This window comes from Arvicanthis niloticus, chromosome 14, assembly GCF_011762505.2.
Source record: "Arvicanthis niloticus isolate mArvNil1 chromosome 14, mArvNil1.pat.X, whole genome shotgun sequence".
Classification (NCBI taxonomy): Eukaryota; Metazoa; Chordata; class Mammalia; order Rodentia; family Muridae; genus Arvicanthis; species Arvicanthis niloticus.
Genome location: NC_047671.1, coordinates 27,776,463 through 27,792,179, shown reverse-complemented (window position 1 = coordinate 27,792,179; position 15,717 = coordinate 27,776,463). Strand labels below are relative to the sequence as shown.

General features: G+C 48.9%; 2 protein-coding genes across 4 annotated transcripts in view; one reads left to right on the top strand and one right to left on the bottom strand.

The window, feature by feature from the left end:
• Positions 1 to 5,294, top strand: part of Csf1r (colony stimulating factor 1 receptor) — a 49,915-nt gene extending 44,621 nt beyond the window's left edge. Inside the window, exons 16-22 of the mRNA XM_034518657.2 lie at positions 1,586 to 1,674; positions 1,789 to 1,886; positions 2,911 to 3,033; positions 3,112 to 3,223; positions 3,864 to 3,963; positions 4,271 to 4,379; positions 4,469 to 5,294. Of these exons, the coding sequence (XP_034374548.1) occupies positions 1,586 to 1,674; positions 1,789 to 1,886; positions 2,911 to 3,033; positions 3,112 to 3,223; positions 3,864 to 3,963; positions 4,271 to 4,379; positions 4,469 to 4,639 (802 nt within the window). The 3' untranslated portion in view covers positions 4,640 to 5,294. The remainder of the gene's footprint in view (positions 1 to 1,585; positions 1,675 to 1,788; positions 1,887 to 2,910; positions 3,034 to 3,111; positions 3,224 to 3,863; positions 3,964 to 4,270; positions 4,380 to 4,468) is intronic.
• Positions 5,295 to 5,435: 141 nt separating this feature from the next.
• Hmgxb3 (HMG-box containing 3) overlaps positions 5,436 to 15,717 on the bottom strand; it is a 48,039-nt gene continuing 37,757 nt past the window's right edge. For 2 of the 3 annotated variants that reach the window (XM_034518654.2, XM_034518655.2), the window contains 7 exons: positions 15,384 to 15,515; positions 14,435 to 14,619; positions 11,237 to 11,456; positions 10,121 to 10,254; positions 9,394 to 9,510; positions 7,845 to 8,054; positions 5,436 to 6,778 (listed from right to left, as the gene is read on the bottom strand). In XM_034518654.2, coding sequence (XP_034374545.1) covers positions 6,323 to 6,778; positions 7,845 to 8,054; positions 9,394 to 9,510; positions 10,121 to 10,254; positions 11,237 to 11,456; positions 14,435 to 14,619; positions 15,384 to 15,515 — 1,454 coding nt within the window. In that variant the 3' untranslated portion in view covers positions 5,436 to 6,322. The other variant, XM_076912579.1, reaches the window with a different exon arrangement.

The following is a 15,717-nucleotide window of genomic DNA, read 5'->3' as shown; positions in this document are numbered from 1 at the left end:
TGGGATTCCTGGAAGCCACCAGAGGCTATGGACAGAGCCACATGGGGAAGCAGAGAGGGGAAGGAACAAGTTTCATGTTGCCCACGAATGGGACAGAGGGGGAACCTGGGCTAAGCCTGCTGTTTTAAGTTGGAGTCTCACTATTGGGTCATGATAGGTTGTGCCCTTGCGCTGGACTACTGGGATCAGGCTGCACTCAGAGCCAGGAGAGTGTACACTGTCCTTATAGTGTAGGCATTGGCATCTGCTGAGACTGGGGCAGCTTAAGGGAGAGGAGGTGGCCTGGATCCCTTCTATAAGTGCGCAGACAGACAAAGCATCCCTTAGTGTGAGACATTTCAGGAGCAAGTGGTATCTAAACAGGTCTGACCTATGGATTCCAAGTTATGCTCCTACAGGAGTATGGTTTCCAGAACAAGGAGATGGTGGCTATACCATGGACACTAATGGGAAATCCTAGTTTCTCCTTCTGGGAGCCTAAGGGCACTGGCAAAGTTTAGGTGTTGAGCAGCTGCTGACAAACCAGATCTGGCTGGCTGATCACCATCAGTGGTTGCTGTCCAGGGTAGGACTGTGCTTCTTCAAGTGGCCTGCCACCATAGCAAGTGCCTGGTTATTTCTGGTTGTTGCCTGTCTACCCAAACCTCCAGGGATACGCACCTCACTGAAAGAGACTCTCTGGGGCTTAGATGCCCTGAGCCAGTTTAAGCTCTGCTCTAGACCTGGGCAAATTTAATGTTGTGAGTTGGCTGCTCTGGCCATGGGGAACATCCAAACTTCTCCAAGCAATTTTTCAAAAAAAAAAAAAATGCACGTTATGAGTGTATGTCTGTGTGAGTACTACCTGTGTCCCTGCTGCTCACAATGGCCAAAAGCTGGTGTCTGATACTCTAGAACTGGGTTTAAAGGCGGTTGTGAGCCACCGTGCGGGCGCTGGGAACCAAACCCAGATCCTCTGAATGAGGCAAGAACTCTTACCTGATGAGCCATCTCTCCGGCCCCCTTATTGTGTGCTTTGAAACTTTTTATTTTTGCATTTATTTATCTGCAATGCACGTGTGTAAGCTGGGTCTCTCTCTTTCCACCAGATGGCTCTCTGGGATTGAGCTCAGGTTATCAGGCTCCACAGGAAGTGCCTTTACTCCCTGAGGCACAGTGCCATCCTCTTTGAGGAACTTTTAATGCCAGGCTAACTTGCGCAATGCTGCGTGGAGAGATCAGGGAGGGGGCCTGGAACGGACTCACATCCCAGCGGGGCAGCTAGGGATAACTTCTTCCTGCCTTTGAGGATAAAGACCAAGAGGGAATCCCAGGGGCACGCTGGTATTAGGAGCAACAAAGAACTTTGAACAGGCAGATCTGCCTAATGACAGAAAGGGGTGTCTCTGGCACTGGGGATGGCTGAGCAGGGCACAATGATTGCTCAAGCAGAATGTAGCATAGCGCCTCCCTTATCAGAGAGGGACGTTCGGCTGACCTTTAGGTTCTTCCCCTCTGAATGACTAAGGGAATCCATGGGGCAGCTGGAGGACACGCCTGGGCTGGGCAGTGAGGGGATCATTTCCCACTTCTCTTCCCTACCCAGGGACAGTGGCTTCTCCAGTCAGGGTGTAGACACGTACGTGGAGATGAGGCCTGTCTCGACTTCTTCAAATGACTCCTTCTTTAAGCAAGGTGCGTAGGTACCAAGATGAGGGGAAAGAAGGGTGGATGGGCCTAGGGGCCGGAGACTGGGGCTGAGGAAGAGCAAGATGTGACGGGGTTGCCCTGATACCTTTCCTACTATAGATCTGGACAAAGAGGCCAGCCGGCCACTGGAGCTCTGGGACCTGCTCCACTTCTCTAGCCAAGTGGCACAGGGCATGGCTTTCCTTGCTTCCAAAAACGTGAGTCTGGGTGGGAGAAGGCTGAATTCCTACTAGCTGTGGGAATGGGGAAGGGAAGGGGAGACAGCCCAGTGAGAAGCAATGGAGGAATGGGATAATAAGTGTGAGAGGATAATGTACAGAGGGCCTCAGGAGGCAGTGGGAGGGAGCAGTATCCAAGGCAGCCTCCTGGAGGTCTGCCTCAGCCTTGGTATGCCTGTTTCCCTATGTGGCCATGAACAGGCTTAACAATGGTTTCACTCAGCCAAGCAAACAAGACACCAGTTGTTTCTTCTCATAAAACATAGTCTTGTTGAATGAGCTGTCAGGATATTGGGGCTCAGACCACCACCCTCAGAACAGTCTTTTTTTTTTTTTTTTTTTTTTTTGGTTTTTCAAGACAGGGTTTCTCTGTGTAGCCCTGGCTGTCCTGGAACTTACTCTGTAGACCAGGCTGGTCTTGAACTCAGAAATCTGCCTGCCTCTGCCTCCCAAGTGCTGGGATTAAAGGCATGCGCCACCACTGCCCGGCACCCTCAGAACAGTCTTAAGGGACAATGGTTTGACTTTTAGTTCTCTTTGCTGTGACAATTTAGATTCCATAAGCTTCAGGGTCTGGGCCTGCAAAAATGGGTTATTCCCAGGAATTGTTTGGGGGTCTAATAGGTCATTGTGCATGCAGATGCTTGGGGAAGCCCCTGGTATTGTACACTTGGAGGTGGCAGCTCCTGGTGTTACGAATGAGGTGGGCCACAGACTGCTCATAGCACAGGCATTCACTGCCTCTGAGGTAGTTCAGTTTCTGTGGCTCAGAGGGCCAGAGGGCCACTGGAAACAGGGCTGTGGGGCTTTCTAAATGTTAACTGTCCACATCAGATTCTCTCAGACTTCAGGCCTGCATAGGTTTGGACATAAGTAGACAGTAGGCTACCAAAACCTGTATCTACTCCCTCATCAGGGACCCAAGACCTCATGTTCCTCCTTCCCGCCTTGGGCAGGGAGGGAGGGAGGGATAAACAGACTAATCTCTCCGTGCTCTCTTCAGTGCATCCACCGGGACGTAGCGGCTCGAAATGTGCTGTTGACCAGTGGACATGTGGCCAAGATTGGGGACTTTGGGCTGGCTAGGGACATCATGAATGACTCCAACTATGTTGTCAAGGGCAATGTGAGTGCCGAGAGGGAGTGGCTGGTTGGGCAGGCAGTGGAGAGCCCTCTAGTGACATGGTAGGTACTGTTTTGTCAGGCCCGCCTGCCTGTAAAGTGGATGGCCCCAGAGAGCATCTTTGACTGCGTCTACACAGTTCAGAGTGATGTGTGGTCCTACGGCATCCTTCTCTGGGAGATCTTCTCGCTTGGTGAGCTGCTAAGGCTGCTTCAGGCACAGCCTAGGGCTGACCTGTCTTTGGCTATGCCATTGGTGTCTTGAACCTCATGGGTAAAATCTAGTCAAAGATGTCTGGTGTCCAAAACAGAGCAAGGGCTGGCAAGAGGAAAGGGATGAGGGCTCTTGAACTAGCACTGCAGCACCTGTGTGTAATTTAGACCTTCTGGCTGATGTACACTTCCTGGGTCCTTCCTTACTTGCCTCTGCCCTGCAGTAGCCCTAGAATGTCATTGCCCCTTAGACACCTGCCTATATGCTATTGAAGACTAGTCACTTTCTAGCTCCCATTACTGGGGACTGGGCAGAGCCCTTGTGCTGAGTCCTTAACTGCACTACCAAGTGATCTCCTGGCATCACCCTTTTCCAATTCACAGTCCAGGCTGTCAGCTTCCAAAGCCCGTGCTGGACCGTGCGTGGTTGTTATGAGGGGAAGGCTGTGGCCTCTCAGAGCCCAAGTGCACTGACTGCTTTACACTGCACCTAAAGAACCCTGGGTGCGAGTGGTTTGTTCCACTACGGCTAGGATGGGCCCTTTAAACTCTGCCCGAGACACATGTGGGTGGGGAAGCAGGAAGCAAGTGTGGTCTCTTATGTGATCTTGGATTTTGCAGGTCTGAACCCCTACCCAGGCATCTTAGTGAACAGCAAGTTCTACAAACTGGTGAAGGATGGATACCAAATGGCTCAGCCTGTATTTGCACCGGAAAACATGTATGCAAAGGCACTCAGCCCAGGATGGGGCGGGAATTCTAGGGTTTGGGTAGTTGTTGGAAGGAGAGCATATGGCCCTGGTCTTTGTCTACAAGGAGCCAGAGCCAGGATTCCACCTTCATTGCATTGAGGTTCTTTCTAAACTTTGCACCCAGGGGCCTCAAGCATGCTAATAGGTGCTGTATCACTTGGCCATATCTCTAGCCCTCAAACTTTTGACTAGTTTTGGGGGTTCACTAGAAACATCTCCCTAGTGATGTCTGTGACTTGAGAAGGCTGACATGGGCAATGTTTGTTTTGTTTCTAGATACAGCATCATGCAGTCTTGCTGGGACCTGGAGCCTACCAAAAGACCCACCTTCCAGCAGATCTGTCTCCTCCTCCAGGAGCAGGCCCGATTGGAGAGGAGAGAGCAGGTGAGAGGGATGGAGGGAATGTGTGGCTGGCTGAAACAGGCTGGGCCGGGCCTGAAAACCATCAGCTGTTTCTGGCTTCTCCACCTCAGGACTATGCTAACCTGCCAAGCAGTGGTAGCAGTGGCAGTGACAGTGGTGGTGGCAGCAGCGGCAGTAGCAGTGAGCCTGAAGAGGAGAGCTCCAGTGAGCACCTGGCCTGCTGTGAGCCTGGGGACATTGCCCAGCCCCTGCTGCAGCCTAACAACTACCAGTTCTGCTGAAGCGGGAGAGCAGAGTCCTGCTCCTCTGCTCGGCCCAGCTCAACCTCCCCCATGGACGGGCAACATGGGGAGAACATGAACTTCGCCCTCAGCTTGGCCCAGCTCTGAAATTTCAGAGCATGAGGGTCTGGGGAGGTTAGAGGCCCCATTCCCAGAGCCTGAGCCATCACTGCCAGTGGGGTTCTCACAGTGCTAGCCTCTATTTACTACGCCAACTGGTGCACCCCTAGTTCACTTTCTTCATCCTGTTCTCATTTGAAAAACCCGTCCCAAACTCTCATGTTTCAATGTAAAGACTGATTTATGTCTCAAAAGACAGGGTCTCAAAGGCTGTGGGTGGGTGGAAGGTTTGCCTCCCTGACTGATGCTTAGACTACAGGCTTGAGGCGGTGGCCCCTGCCTAAGCTCACAGGACTGGTTGCCACTCTTGCCCTTCAGTCTATCTGTAGTCCCGCCTCATCCTGGATCTTGTACTGCTAGAATGAGCCAAGTGGCAGTAAAAGTCAGGGATGTTCTACCTAGTGTCCTGTCACTCTAGGCTGGAAGGCATGGGACCTTGTCACAGGTGGGCCACACACAGCAAATACGGCATGCTTCTTTCCAAGCTGACTAGTCCTCATTAACCGTCAACATTAAACTAACAGCATTAACACAACCAGCAGTGTCTGGGTCTTTGCGGCACACAGGTGCCTTAAAGTTCCCTAGGACCTTCTTCCACCCCTCCCTCCCAAGAAGTGACCAACAAGCACCCACTTCCAGAACCAAGGGACACAGTGAGCACTGAACTAGCTCTTGCTTCATCAAAACCAGATAATTTAATAAACTTTATTCTTGTTGGGGGAAGAACGAGAGGGAATGCCACCTATCCCACCCTCTCAATAAATTAAATAGCACTCGGTCAATCCTGGGCCCTAAGCAAATACATGGGCACCTGAGCCCATGCTGCAGTTTTTTTATGGCCCGAATCTGCTTCCCCTTCACAGAAGGGAGTTTTCCTACTGCTTGTCAGCTATGTCACAACCATGGGCCACATCCCCTCTGTGGTGAGGGTCTGAGGGCCCAGAGGATGTAGGGTACAGTAGCAGTGGCCAGAGAAAGGAGGAAGGATTCTCCTCCCCCAAACCCAGGGCAGAGGAGAGTCCTAGAGAGAGCTGTAATTGTTCCTTCTCCTCAGCTACCCCAAGGTGTGGGAACAGGGAGAGCTAGAGGAAGAAAGAATGCACCCCTCCTTTAGGGAGGATGAAGGGCCCAAAGAGACCCCAAGAGTGAATAAGCCAACAAGGGCTCTAGTCAAAGGCAGGCCAGGAAGCCCACAGGACAGGAGCCAGAGCTCCTTCCTACGGAACAGCTTAGCTCAATGGCCGCCCCACCTGGTGCAGGACTCCAGGTGGTGGTGGGTCTGGGCAACCAGGCCCCAGCCTTTCCATCAGCATTTGATGCTTAAAATACCATACCCTCTACCCCCCCACGTGCTCTCAGGTCAAGGAGAGGTTTCCCAGCACCTCTCCTGGGCCCCAGAGGTTGAGGGCCCCCACTGTGCTCATGAAATGGAAGCTCTTTGGTCAGTTCCAGCAGTCAGAGGCCCTCCCTACAGAGGACTGCAGGACCCCTCAATAGAACTCGGGCAAGGGCCATATTATGGCTTGAGAGAGATGATGCAGGCCCTGGACATAAAAACCTGGCTTATTCAACCACCGAGGCTACTATTTCTTCCTCTCCATCCTCCTGGGTCTCTGTTTTGATCTGAGCAACCCCAAGGCGATAGAGGGTGTCACGAATGACCACCTCGCCAGGCTGGCAGCTCTGCACAATGTCATGGATCTGCCTGTTGACAATCTCTCGGCTGGTGAGGAAGTCCATGAGGCGGTTGTAGAGGTAATAGTGGGTGGCATTGTCAAAGGCGATGGGCCGCTGGCGGACGCTGCTGAGTTTGCTGTCCGTGGTAGAGGCATAGGGTGCCAGCTCAGGGCACAGTGATAAGGAACGGTGGCCAGCACTAGGGTCACTGGGATCGGGCTTTGTGTTTGCATGGACAATACGCCGTGTCGCAGTCTTAGTGACTGGATGCTGGACAGAGTTTTCAGCCTCTGTCACATCCACAGAATAATGCTGGTCCAAGAGTTCAGGGCAGGACACACTCTACAAGAAAGAAGGGAAGCTGCTTTGTAGGAGGACTGAGGAGAACCTTGCCAGAAGAGCAGAAGTCAGGAGTCAGGCAGCTCTGTTTAAATCCTAAAGGCCGTGAATACTGTGTCTCCTGTGCCCCCATTTCTTCATGTAAGAATGGGCATAGCAAAGTGGTCATCCCAGCAGGTGCTGGATGACTTCGGGAGCTGTACCATCACTGTACCTGCACGATGCGGGCACCAGAGGAATGGGAGGAAGTGGCTCTGAGGGACACTCCAGACACTTTTTTGGGTCTCTATCAAATTTCTTAGAACCCAGGGAATGAGGAGAGGTCTAGACCCAAGCCTTTACCCCCCATAATGCACCTGGGTAGAGGCACTCATTTCCTCTATGACTCTTCTCTCTAGTATCAGTTCTAATGCCTCTTTGAGTCAAGGTCAAAGGCAGGCCTTGAGCACACATGCCTGTAGCAGGAACCACCTCCTGGGACAACTGCACCAACACACAAACACAAGGACTCCATCACTCAGCAGTCGTGTAATCCTGACCAAGTCTAGTTCCTTCCCTGGGTCTTATTTTCCTTTTCTAATGAAAGAAGAGGGTCAGAGATCAGTGCTGATCCCCAGAACCACCTCCCTTAAAAATCTTAAAGAATAAAACACAGAGGTGTATCAGCTCATTGTTCTGGACGCAAAGCCACTGCCTTCTAGAACCACTGTCCCTACGTCTCAACAGGCATGCCCTGTCCTGGAGCACACTCACCTCACAGCTGAATCTAAGACTCGAATTCACAGTGCCCTTCAGGGTGGTCAGTGTGGACAATGACTCCCAGAGGTAGCAATTTTCTGGATTCTCTGGAAAGCAGCCTGTCTACACATGCACCTGTGTTTGGAACACACTATGGCCTCATACTGTGGTCAGGCAGTAAAGAGTCTGTAGCATGTTCTGGTGCATAAGAAGAACATGGAAAAGAAGGCGGCTAGAGACAGCTCCCAGGCAGGCCCTCCTAATAATCGGGTGTGGACAGAGCTCTCTTTTATCCCCACAGATTTATTTCAGTTCTTAGGAGGCGACTTACCACAACTGGCTCTGTAGGATTAGAGAAACAGCCCTGGTTCTTCCCCCACATCTGGCTAGTCAGCTCTGGGTAGCAGAGGTCAGCACACAGGGCCACCGGTGTGGCCATATCTACCACATAGACAGGTGGCCAGTGGCGGGAAGAGGCAAGCAGATCTACGTGGTCACGGGCACTTTCACCTCGAACAAGATACTTGGAACCACAGACCACCTGCGGGAGATGGAGGGTATCATTTAGAGTTAAGGATACCAGCATGCAGGCAGCTGGAGGAGGCCCTCATTCACTTCTTTCAAGAAGCTTAGCCTGGTGATGGAAACCAGGGCCCATGACATTTGATGCCTTTCCTCCTCCTTTTAAAAACAAACTGATTATTACTGTGCATGCAAGCGGGTACATGCAGGCTTGTACACACACACACACACACACACACACACACACACACGATGCCTTTTCAGAAGTCTGTTCTCTCCTTCCACAGTGGATTACGGGATTAACCCAGGTTGTTAGGTTTTCCTTTAGCCATTGAGATGGCCCTCCCCCCCATTCACATCTCTAAAAGAAGTCACCAGCTCATCCTTGTACTGAGAACAGCTAGGATCAGCACCTCAGAACATCTCTAAACCCTACTCCATATCACCCTACCAACCATCCTGGCAATGTGAACACAAAGTTTAGGGCCTCTGGACTGAACTACCAGTATTCCGATCAAGGTTCCCACCAGACCTCAATGAGCTGCACACGCAAGAGCCTTTGCTGTGACCTAGTAGGGACATCCACCAATACCCCCCAGCTGCCCCCTGCGAGACAGACCTGCTGTGACCTAGTAGGGACATCTACCAACATCTCCCAGCCGCCCCCTGCAGGACAGATCTGAGTATACTGGAGAGCTGGGCTTTACACCACCCACCTCGCCACCTCCCATGAAATGCTCCCCTTACAGGTCCAAGACAGCACCTGAACCCCTGGACGCTGGGCACACAGCACCACACCCTGAGCGGGTGCGCATCTGTCACGGAGTAAGAGTCAAAGCCCACCAGTTCAGCCCGACTCTCACTGCACCGTGAACGGGGTTCCATTCTGGTACCTTCTTTGGCTGATTCGGGCATCTTATTATACAGCCTCTCCCACAGCTTTGTATCTGCAGTGACTTCTTCAGAATAGTCTCTGGAGCCACTCCTCCTCTGGCTCTTCTCTGGACTCTTCCTTTGTCCCTAGCCTTGGCCTTCTCTGGCTACCTCAGTTCTTTGTCTGGTTCCTCTATAGCTAGCATCACAAGCTGTGGTAATTTTTTCCCTCCATGACAATAGGAGGTCAACTAGGGACAAGCAGACTCTCTGACATTTACCACTGTACACTTAGGCAACTTGGGGCCAGCATGCAGTAGGGTGTTTAAAACATACTGAGTGACCCAGGCCCCTCTCCAGCCCCCCAAATGGCAATGATTCCCCAGGCTGCACAGTGACACAAGTCCCAGTGGGATCAATCAGATTCTCTGTGGGCAATTCAACTTTAACAGTCGCCCAATGCTCCCCTCATGCCACTGTCTTACCTGATGGGGGCACACTTTGTAGATTTTACCCCCTGTGAAATGAGTTGGGGGCGGTCTAGCTCTGGCTCCATTCTGTACAGATTCATAGAGGGCCAATAAGGAGAAGCAGAGCTGATCCTGGAGAGAAGGGAAAGATTACAACTCAGGCACAAGTGCTAAGGTACCCGGTATCAAACACCCTCCAAACCCAAAACAAAGGGACTGGCTGCTAGGCCTTAGGGCCTCACAGCCCCTTCCTCTAGGTATAGGTAAACACCAGGAGGCTCCAAAGGAAGCTGCCAGACTTGGGCCTTCCTTTTTTTTTTTAAAGTCAGAGAAACGTTCGAAGCGGAGTTACCATTTGAATCTGAATCTGAAGGAAGCATATTTTTCATTTCAATAGTAGAGAAAGCAAGTGAGGTATTGATAAAATCCATACACATACATGGCATACAGTCTATGTTCACAGCAGTCATTTCTATGAGCCTAAAACCAGTCTCTCTCAAGTGTCCTTTATATGAGCTTTGTGAATTTTCAGTTGTTTTGATTTTATAAATGGGGTTAACAAGCTTAAAATGTAATTTTTCACCATACAGAGTAAGAAGAACCAGGATTGAAACCCCGAGCCTAGGTCAAGGCCTTAGGCACCATGCGGATGCTGCTGTATTTTGGTTTCCTGATTTCCAAAACCCCTATCCAATACCCATGCCCAATCATACAGTGTTTATGTCCCACTCCCAACACTCACCCTCGAGTCTTCTGGGCCAAAGGGGATGTCACACTGCTCCAGAAGGTACTGCAGTTCCTCCCCACCATAGGAACCGAGTTCCTCCAGCTTGCAGGAGCCTTCCTGCAGCAGTCTCACCAAGGCACTGCCATTGCCTGAAACACACAACAGTGCTGACAGCAACCTGACACCACAGCTAATTCCTCAGGCCTGAGACTGAGAATGGGGAGGTGAGACTCAGGGTGTCAGGCGAGGAGCAGAAGCATGTGTGTGCATGCTTCACTGATGTCTGAAGGCTCTCACTAGACCATGCCTCAGAAACCCATATATCCGGTAACAGAGACAGTCATTGGCAAGACCCCACAACAGCTCACCTTTTAACCCACAGTCTGTTTCCAGAACTAAAAGCTCAGACGTTTCAGATGCTTGTAGCAACAAGAGGAAGAGGAGCTATTACTTTACATTATCTTTATCTGTAAGTATATGCACAAATGTATATGTATCATGTACATGCCTGGTTTCTATGGAGGTCAGAAAAAGGCATCAGATCCCTTGGAACTGGAGTTACAAGTGATTATGAGCCACCATGTGCCCATGCTGAGCACTGAACTCAGTTCCTCTGCAAGAGCAGCACGTGTTCTTGATGACTAAGGCCCAGTGCTGTCATTTAAAAACTGTTCTCCACGTATATGCCCCTGACCTGGCTTACAGAGGGCAGAGCTCAGACGTGAAGGAGAGGAGCCTCATTACCTAACATTGAGAAAAAGTGTTTACAACCATCCTATCACACGAAGCTCTGACAAAATTAATACAATACTTTGTGTTTCCAGACTTTTAAAAGTTAAAACAGAATATAAGGTGTATTATATTTGTATAGGAAAACTACTGATTTGTGCAAGTTTCTAACTATAGATGTGACACATGCCAGAGTGTGGGTATCATTTTGGGTCATAATATAAAAAATATTTCTTTCTATCATTTTTGAAGACAGGGTTTATCATACAGTCCTGGCTGGCTGGCCTTGAACTCACAGAGATTCACCTGCCTCTGGCTCCTGAGTGCTGGAATTAAAAGTGTATACTACCATGCCTAGAGCCATTCTCTTAATACCACCAAATAGCCACCAAATGGTCTTACCAGGTACTGGCTGCACATCCAAGTTTTTGTCTTTCTCAGTGTTGACAACCACAGCTCCTCTCATGAGTGGTGGGAAGAAGGGAGCAATAACAGAGGCATCGAACTTGGTGATGGGGATACTGGTAGGGAATGCAACCTGCTCAATCACTTCTGTCTCCATTGTGGTCCAAAAGTCCTCTACGTTCACCTCACTGGAGCCCAAGAATTCAGGCCAGGTAAACTACAATGTGGTCAAGATAAAAAAGGCAAAGAAAAAAACAAAACAAAGATAAAAAAAATAGGCAAAGTGTATGATCCACAGATTAGTAACAATACACTATAATTTTTTTTTTTGACTCACCAGGAAGTCAAGACTCTGGAAGACAGCAACGTACTGCCAAGATACCCCTGGATTTGACAATTCAATACCAATTCAATCCTTTCTTCCTCTCACACTACAGTACCTCCCAGACCAAATAACAATAAGGCCCTGCGTCTACAGCTCTGATCACAGTATGTTTTGTGGTTACAATCACCCTTTGCTCTTACTGAGGATCTGAGTTTGGTTCCCAGACCAACATCAAGTAGCTCACAACCACCTGTAATTCCAGCTCCAAAGACTCCAAAGCCTCAGACCTCCAAAGGCACCTGCACTCACCTACACAAGACACAGTTCTACATAATTAAAAAAAAAAAAAAAAAAAAAGAATGTTGACTTAGGTTTAATTTTCAAACCAGTTCCTATATCTGGCCGCCAAGAATAACAGAAGTCTGCTTAGGAGAACTCTATGGTCTGCCAAGGTCTCGTGAGGCCTTTTGTCAGGCTCCCCAGGACAGACAGCACTCAGGTCTTACCTCCCGTCACAGAGCAGACTTAACCATTACAGACACCCAGCACTTAAATTAACCAACCTCCTTTTCTCCGCAGTCAAGGACTCCTAGGCTTCAGACAAAAGACAAGCACTCTAAGTGTCAGCCCTGTGCTGCTTTTCTTACAAGCAGTTTATTTTCTGTTTGAACTGGCATGCCATCCTTGTGCAAGAGCTATATAATCTCTGAATCATTCCAATTTTAAAATATGTGCTGTGCTGCTGGATGAAGTGGGCACCTTACATGGTCCTCCAAGTGTGGCTCTGGCCTTACTAGCTGCAGGGCAGGTGCTGCTCGGCAGGGCAGTGAAGAACTGGCTCGGCATACACATGGTTCTGGATCAATCTCTACCACCGAAATGTAAATGCTAGGCCACTTTTCAACTTTCAAACTGTGATTCTAAAGCAACCTTTCCTTCCTTAGGCTGCTGCTGGCATGGATTTTGTTGAAGCAATGAAACAAGTCCTATACATACCATCCTTTGAACAGAAATCAGCATACAATAAGAATATTTGCAAGCATGAGCTATGCCTGCTCCAAGAAGGCTAAGACAGGAATATGAACAAACAAAACCAACCAAGACAAAACACTGATATGTTTACATGTAGGCTAGTCAGCAGAGCTGCACCTGTCACTTCATGAGCTACCCCTCTAGTTACTACGGTGCAACGAGAAGCAGAAACCTCACATCACAGTAATACCAGTGCGTCAGTCATTTCTTGTGCTGGTCAAGCCGCACATGCAGTGAGGAAGCAGGTGACCACTGGTGCTCGCTCGGCTTCCCTTCCTTGCGTGCACAGCCCAGCCAGGGGGTGTTTGTACCACAGTGGATCTGCCTAGAAAACCCCTTCCAGATATGCCGAGGTTTGTGTCCATGGTGATTCTAAATTCAATCCAGTGACCAGCACAAGTAGTATATACCCTTGCTGTAATCAAGGGAAAGCCATCATAGGATCATCGTGTGCACGCACACTCGCACATGCAGAACATGGCGATCAGGACTTTTTGCAGTAGTAGGTTTCCTCCTTCCTCCATGTTGGTGCCATCCCAGGGATGTAACTCAGGTCACCAAGCAAGTGCTTTTAACTACTGAACTATGTGTGTGTGTGTGTGTGTGTGTGTGTGTGTGTGTGTGTGTGTATACGTGTATGTTTAAATAACTCTGCTTCCTGATAGTAAATTTGGCCAGGTTATAGTATTACTCCATTTGTTGTTAGACCTGAGGTACTATTATTATTATTTTATTCAAGACTTAGGCATCTATATTTTCATGTATAATGAGGTCCAGTTCCTTCTTTTAAAAATGTCTGATTTAAAAGAAAGATGTATTTATTTTTGTGTGTGCACTTATGTGTGTAAGGTGCCTCAAAGGCCAGAATGGGCACTACAGCCCTTAGCACTGAGAGTTATAGTGATCATGAGCTGCCTAGTATGGGTACTAGGAAATGAACTCAGGTTCTCTGCAAGACAAGCCAGTCCTCTTAACTGAAATCACTGCTCCAGTCCCTGAGTTTGTTTTGAAAGCAGGAGACAGCTATCTGGTTTTGCTGTTCTTTTACAATGGGAATCATATATACCTTGGACTTTTATCACAACCTACAAAACTATCTAGTGTAAACTGTAGTTCAGAACCAATACCAGCTCACATTACTTGCCCAGCACCTTCAGTGGCTCTTCATTTCATTCTGCACCCATCCTTAAAGAGCTATGCTGCCCTGTATAATAGGTAGGGTCCACCCCCATAACCCCAAACCTCACATAGTTCACTACTCCCGGGATCATTATGACCTGCTTAACATCTATACTGATTCTGGCTCAATTCTTAGTGAAGGAAACAAACAAGGTCTAGGGGTGTAATTCTCCAGGTAGTGTGTTTGCCTAGCATGCATAAGGCTCTGGAGTCAATCTTCAACATCACAAAAAGTAAGTATGTGTGTGTGGAATGGAGAGATGGGGAGAACAGAGCCTGGTGTGGCAGCACATACCTTCAATCTCAGTACTTGGGAGGCAGAGGCAAGTGGACCTCTGTGACTCTGGGGACAGCCTTGGTCTGCAAAGTGAGTTTCAGGACAGCCAGGGCTGTTACACAGAGAAACCATGTCTCCAAAACCAAAAACCAAAAACCAATCAAACAAACAAAAACCCAAAATGAAACAAAACAAAGAAACCACGAACCTGTGTTTCTTTCTGATGGTTCTCAAATAAACACTGGGCTATAGGAGGAAAAGACTACTGGCTTCACCTAGACAGGACTGGAGCCATCTAGCCTTGGGATAGCATGCAGTCTGAGGGAAGCTGTCCACGTGACAGGATAGTTCTGAAGGTTTACAGTGGCTGAGAGGAACTTACCTCCACACTCTTCAGGGCCAGCACATTCTCTTCATTCCTCTGAGCCATTTCCACTTTGGGGGCCACACCACAGATTCCACAGATCATGTCATTGTAGTCTCGAATAGTGAGACACTCAAAAGCCCAATAGCCATTGCACAACAGTTCCTGCAGCTGGCTCAGCTCCTCTGAAGTCAGTGTCTTCTCTGGAAAGACAGCAAGAGGTCACAGAAAAAGACCCTAAAAGCACTAGGACCAGCCAGTAGCCAGCAAGGACAGCAATCTACACGTGTTCTGGTGGCAGCCCAGTGGGCAACTTCACTTGGAGGGCAGCATCCTTAAACTAACATCGGCTAGGTACCAGGTGTTGGTATTGAGGGCTTTGAATATACTACCTAGCTAATTCTTACCTGATTTTGATTCTTTATGAACCAGGAGCTAGTACTGCCTTCTTTTATGACTAGATAAACAGAACCAACTGCTCAAAACCACACTGCCACCAGTGGCAGAGCCAAGCCTCAAACTCGAGTCCATGGAAGCTGTCTCAACTGTCCCACCTGAGACAAAGCACAGGACTGCAGCTTGTAGAAAGGGGACAGGTGAGGAACAAGATGAAGGACTGCAGACAGGAGAGACTTCCTAGGTAGGAAAGGATGTGGTCCCTACACCTGGGTCTCCACAAGAGACCTGGAACTGGGAGACTCACAGGCTACAAAGCCAAGTTTATCTAGGATGGAAGGATATGATTCTAAGTCAGTTGTGATTTCTTGCTAAACGCCCCTGTATGCATGAAAACATTTTCCAAAGTCAATGTGGCATTTATAAATTTCTTAATGAAGTCTGTATTACTTGGAACTCAGGGCTAGCTCTTTTTCAAAATACCAGACTCTAACTCTAAACGACTTGGCTAAAGCATACCACTGAGTCCTCACAGTCCTCAGGACACTGGAAAAGAGGGCAAGACCTTTACCTGTTTGTTCCTGCACAGACTTCAGCACAACACCGACAGATACTCTGGGGTCCTCTCCCAACTTAATCTGGTTCCGGATTGCGAAAAGTAAGTCCAGGCTGACTAGCAACTTATTCCCCACATTAAAGAGACCTGCAGGTTAACATATGCAAAGAGATCACTGTAGCACCACCAGTACAAACAAATGAATGTCTATTATAGAGGAGTAAGTTACAGCACAGTCATAAAACAGAACAATGCATTAGAAGAGGGGAGTGTACCTAACTGCTCTGACATGAGGTTGTGCATAAGCCACTACTGAATGAAACACTGTGTGCAGCATGTTTTTATTTGG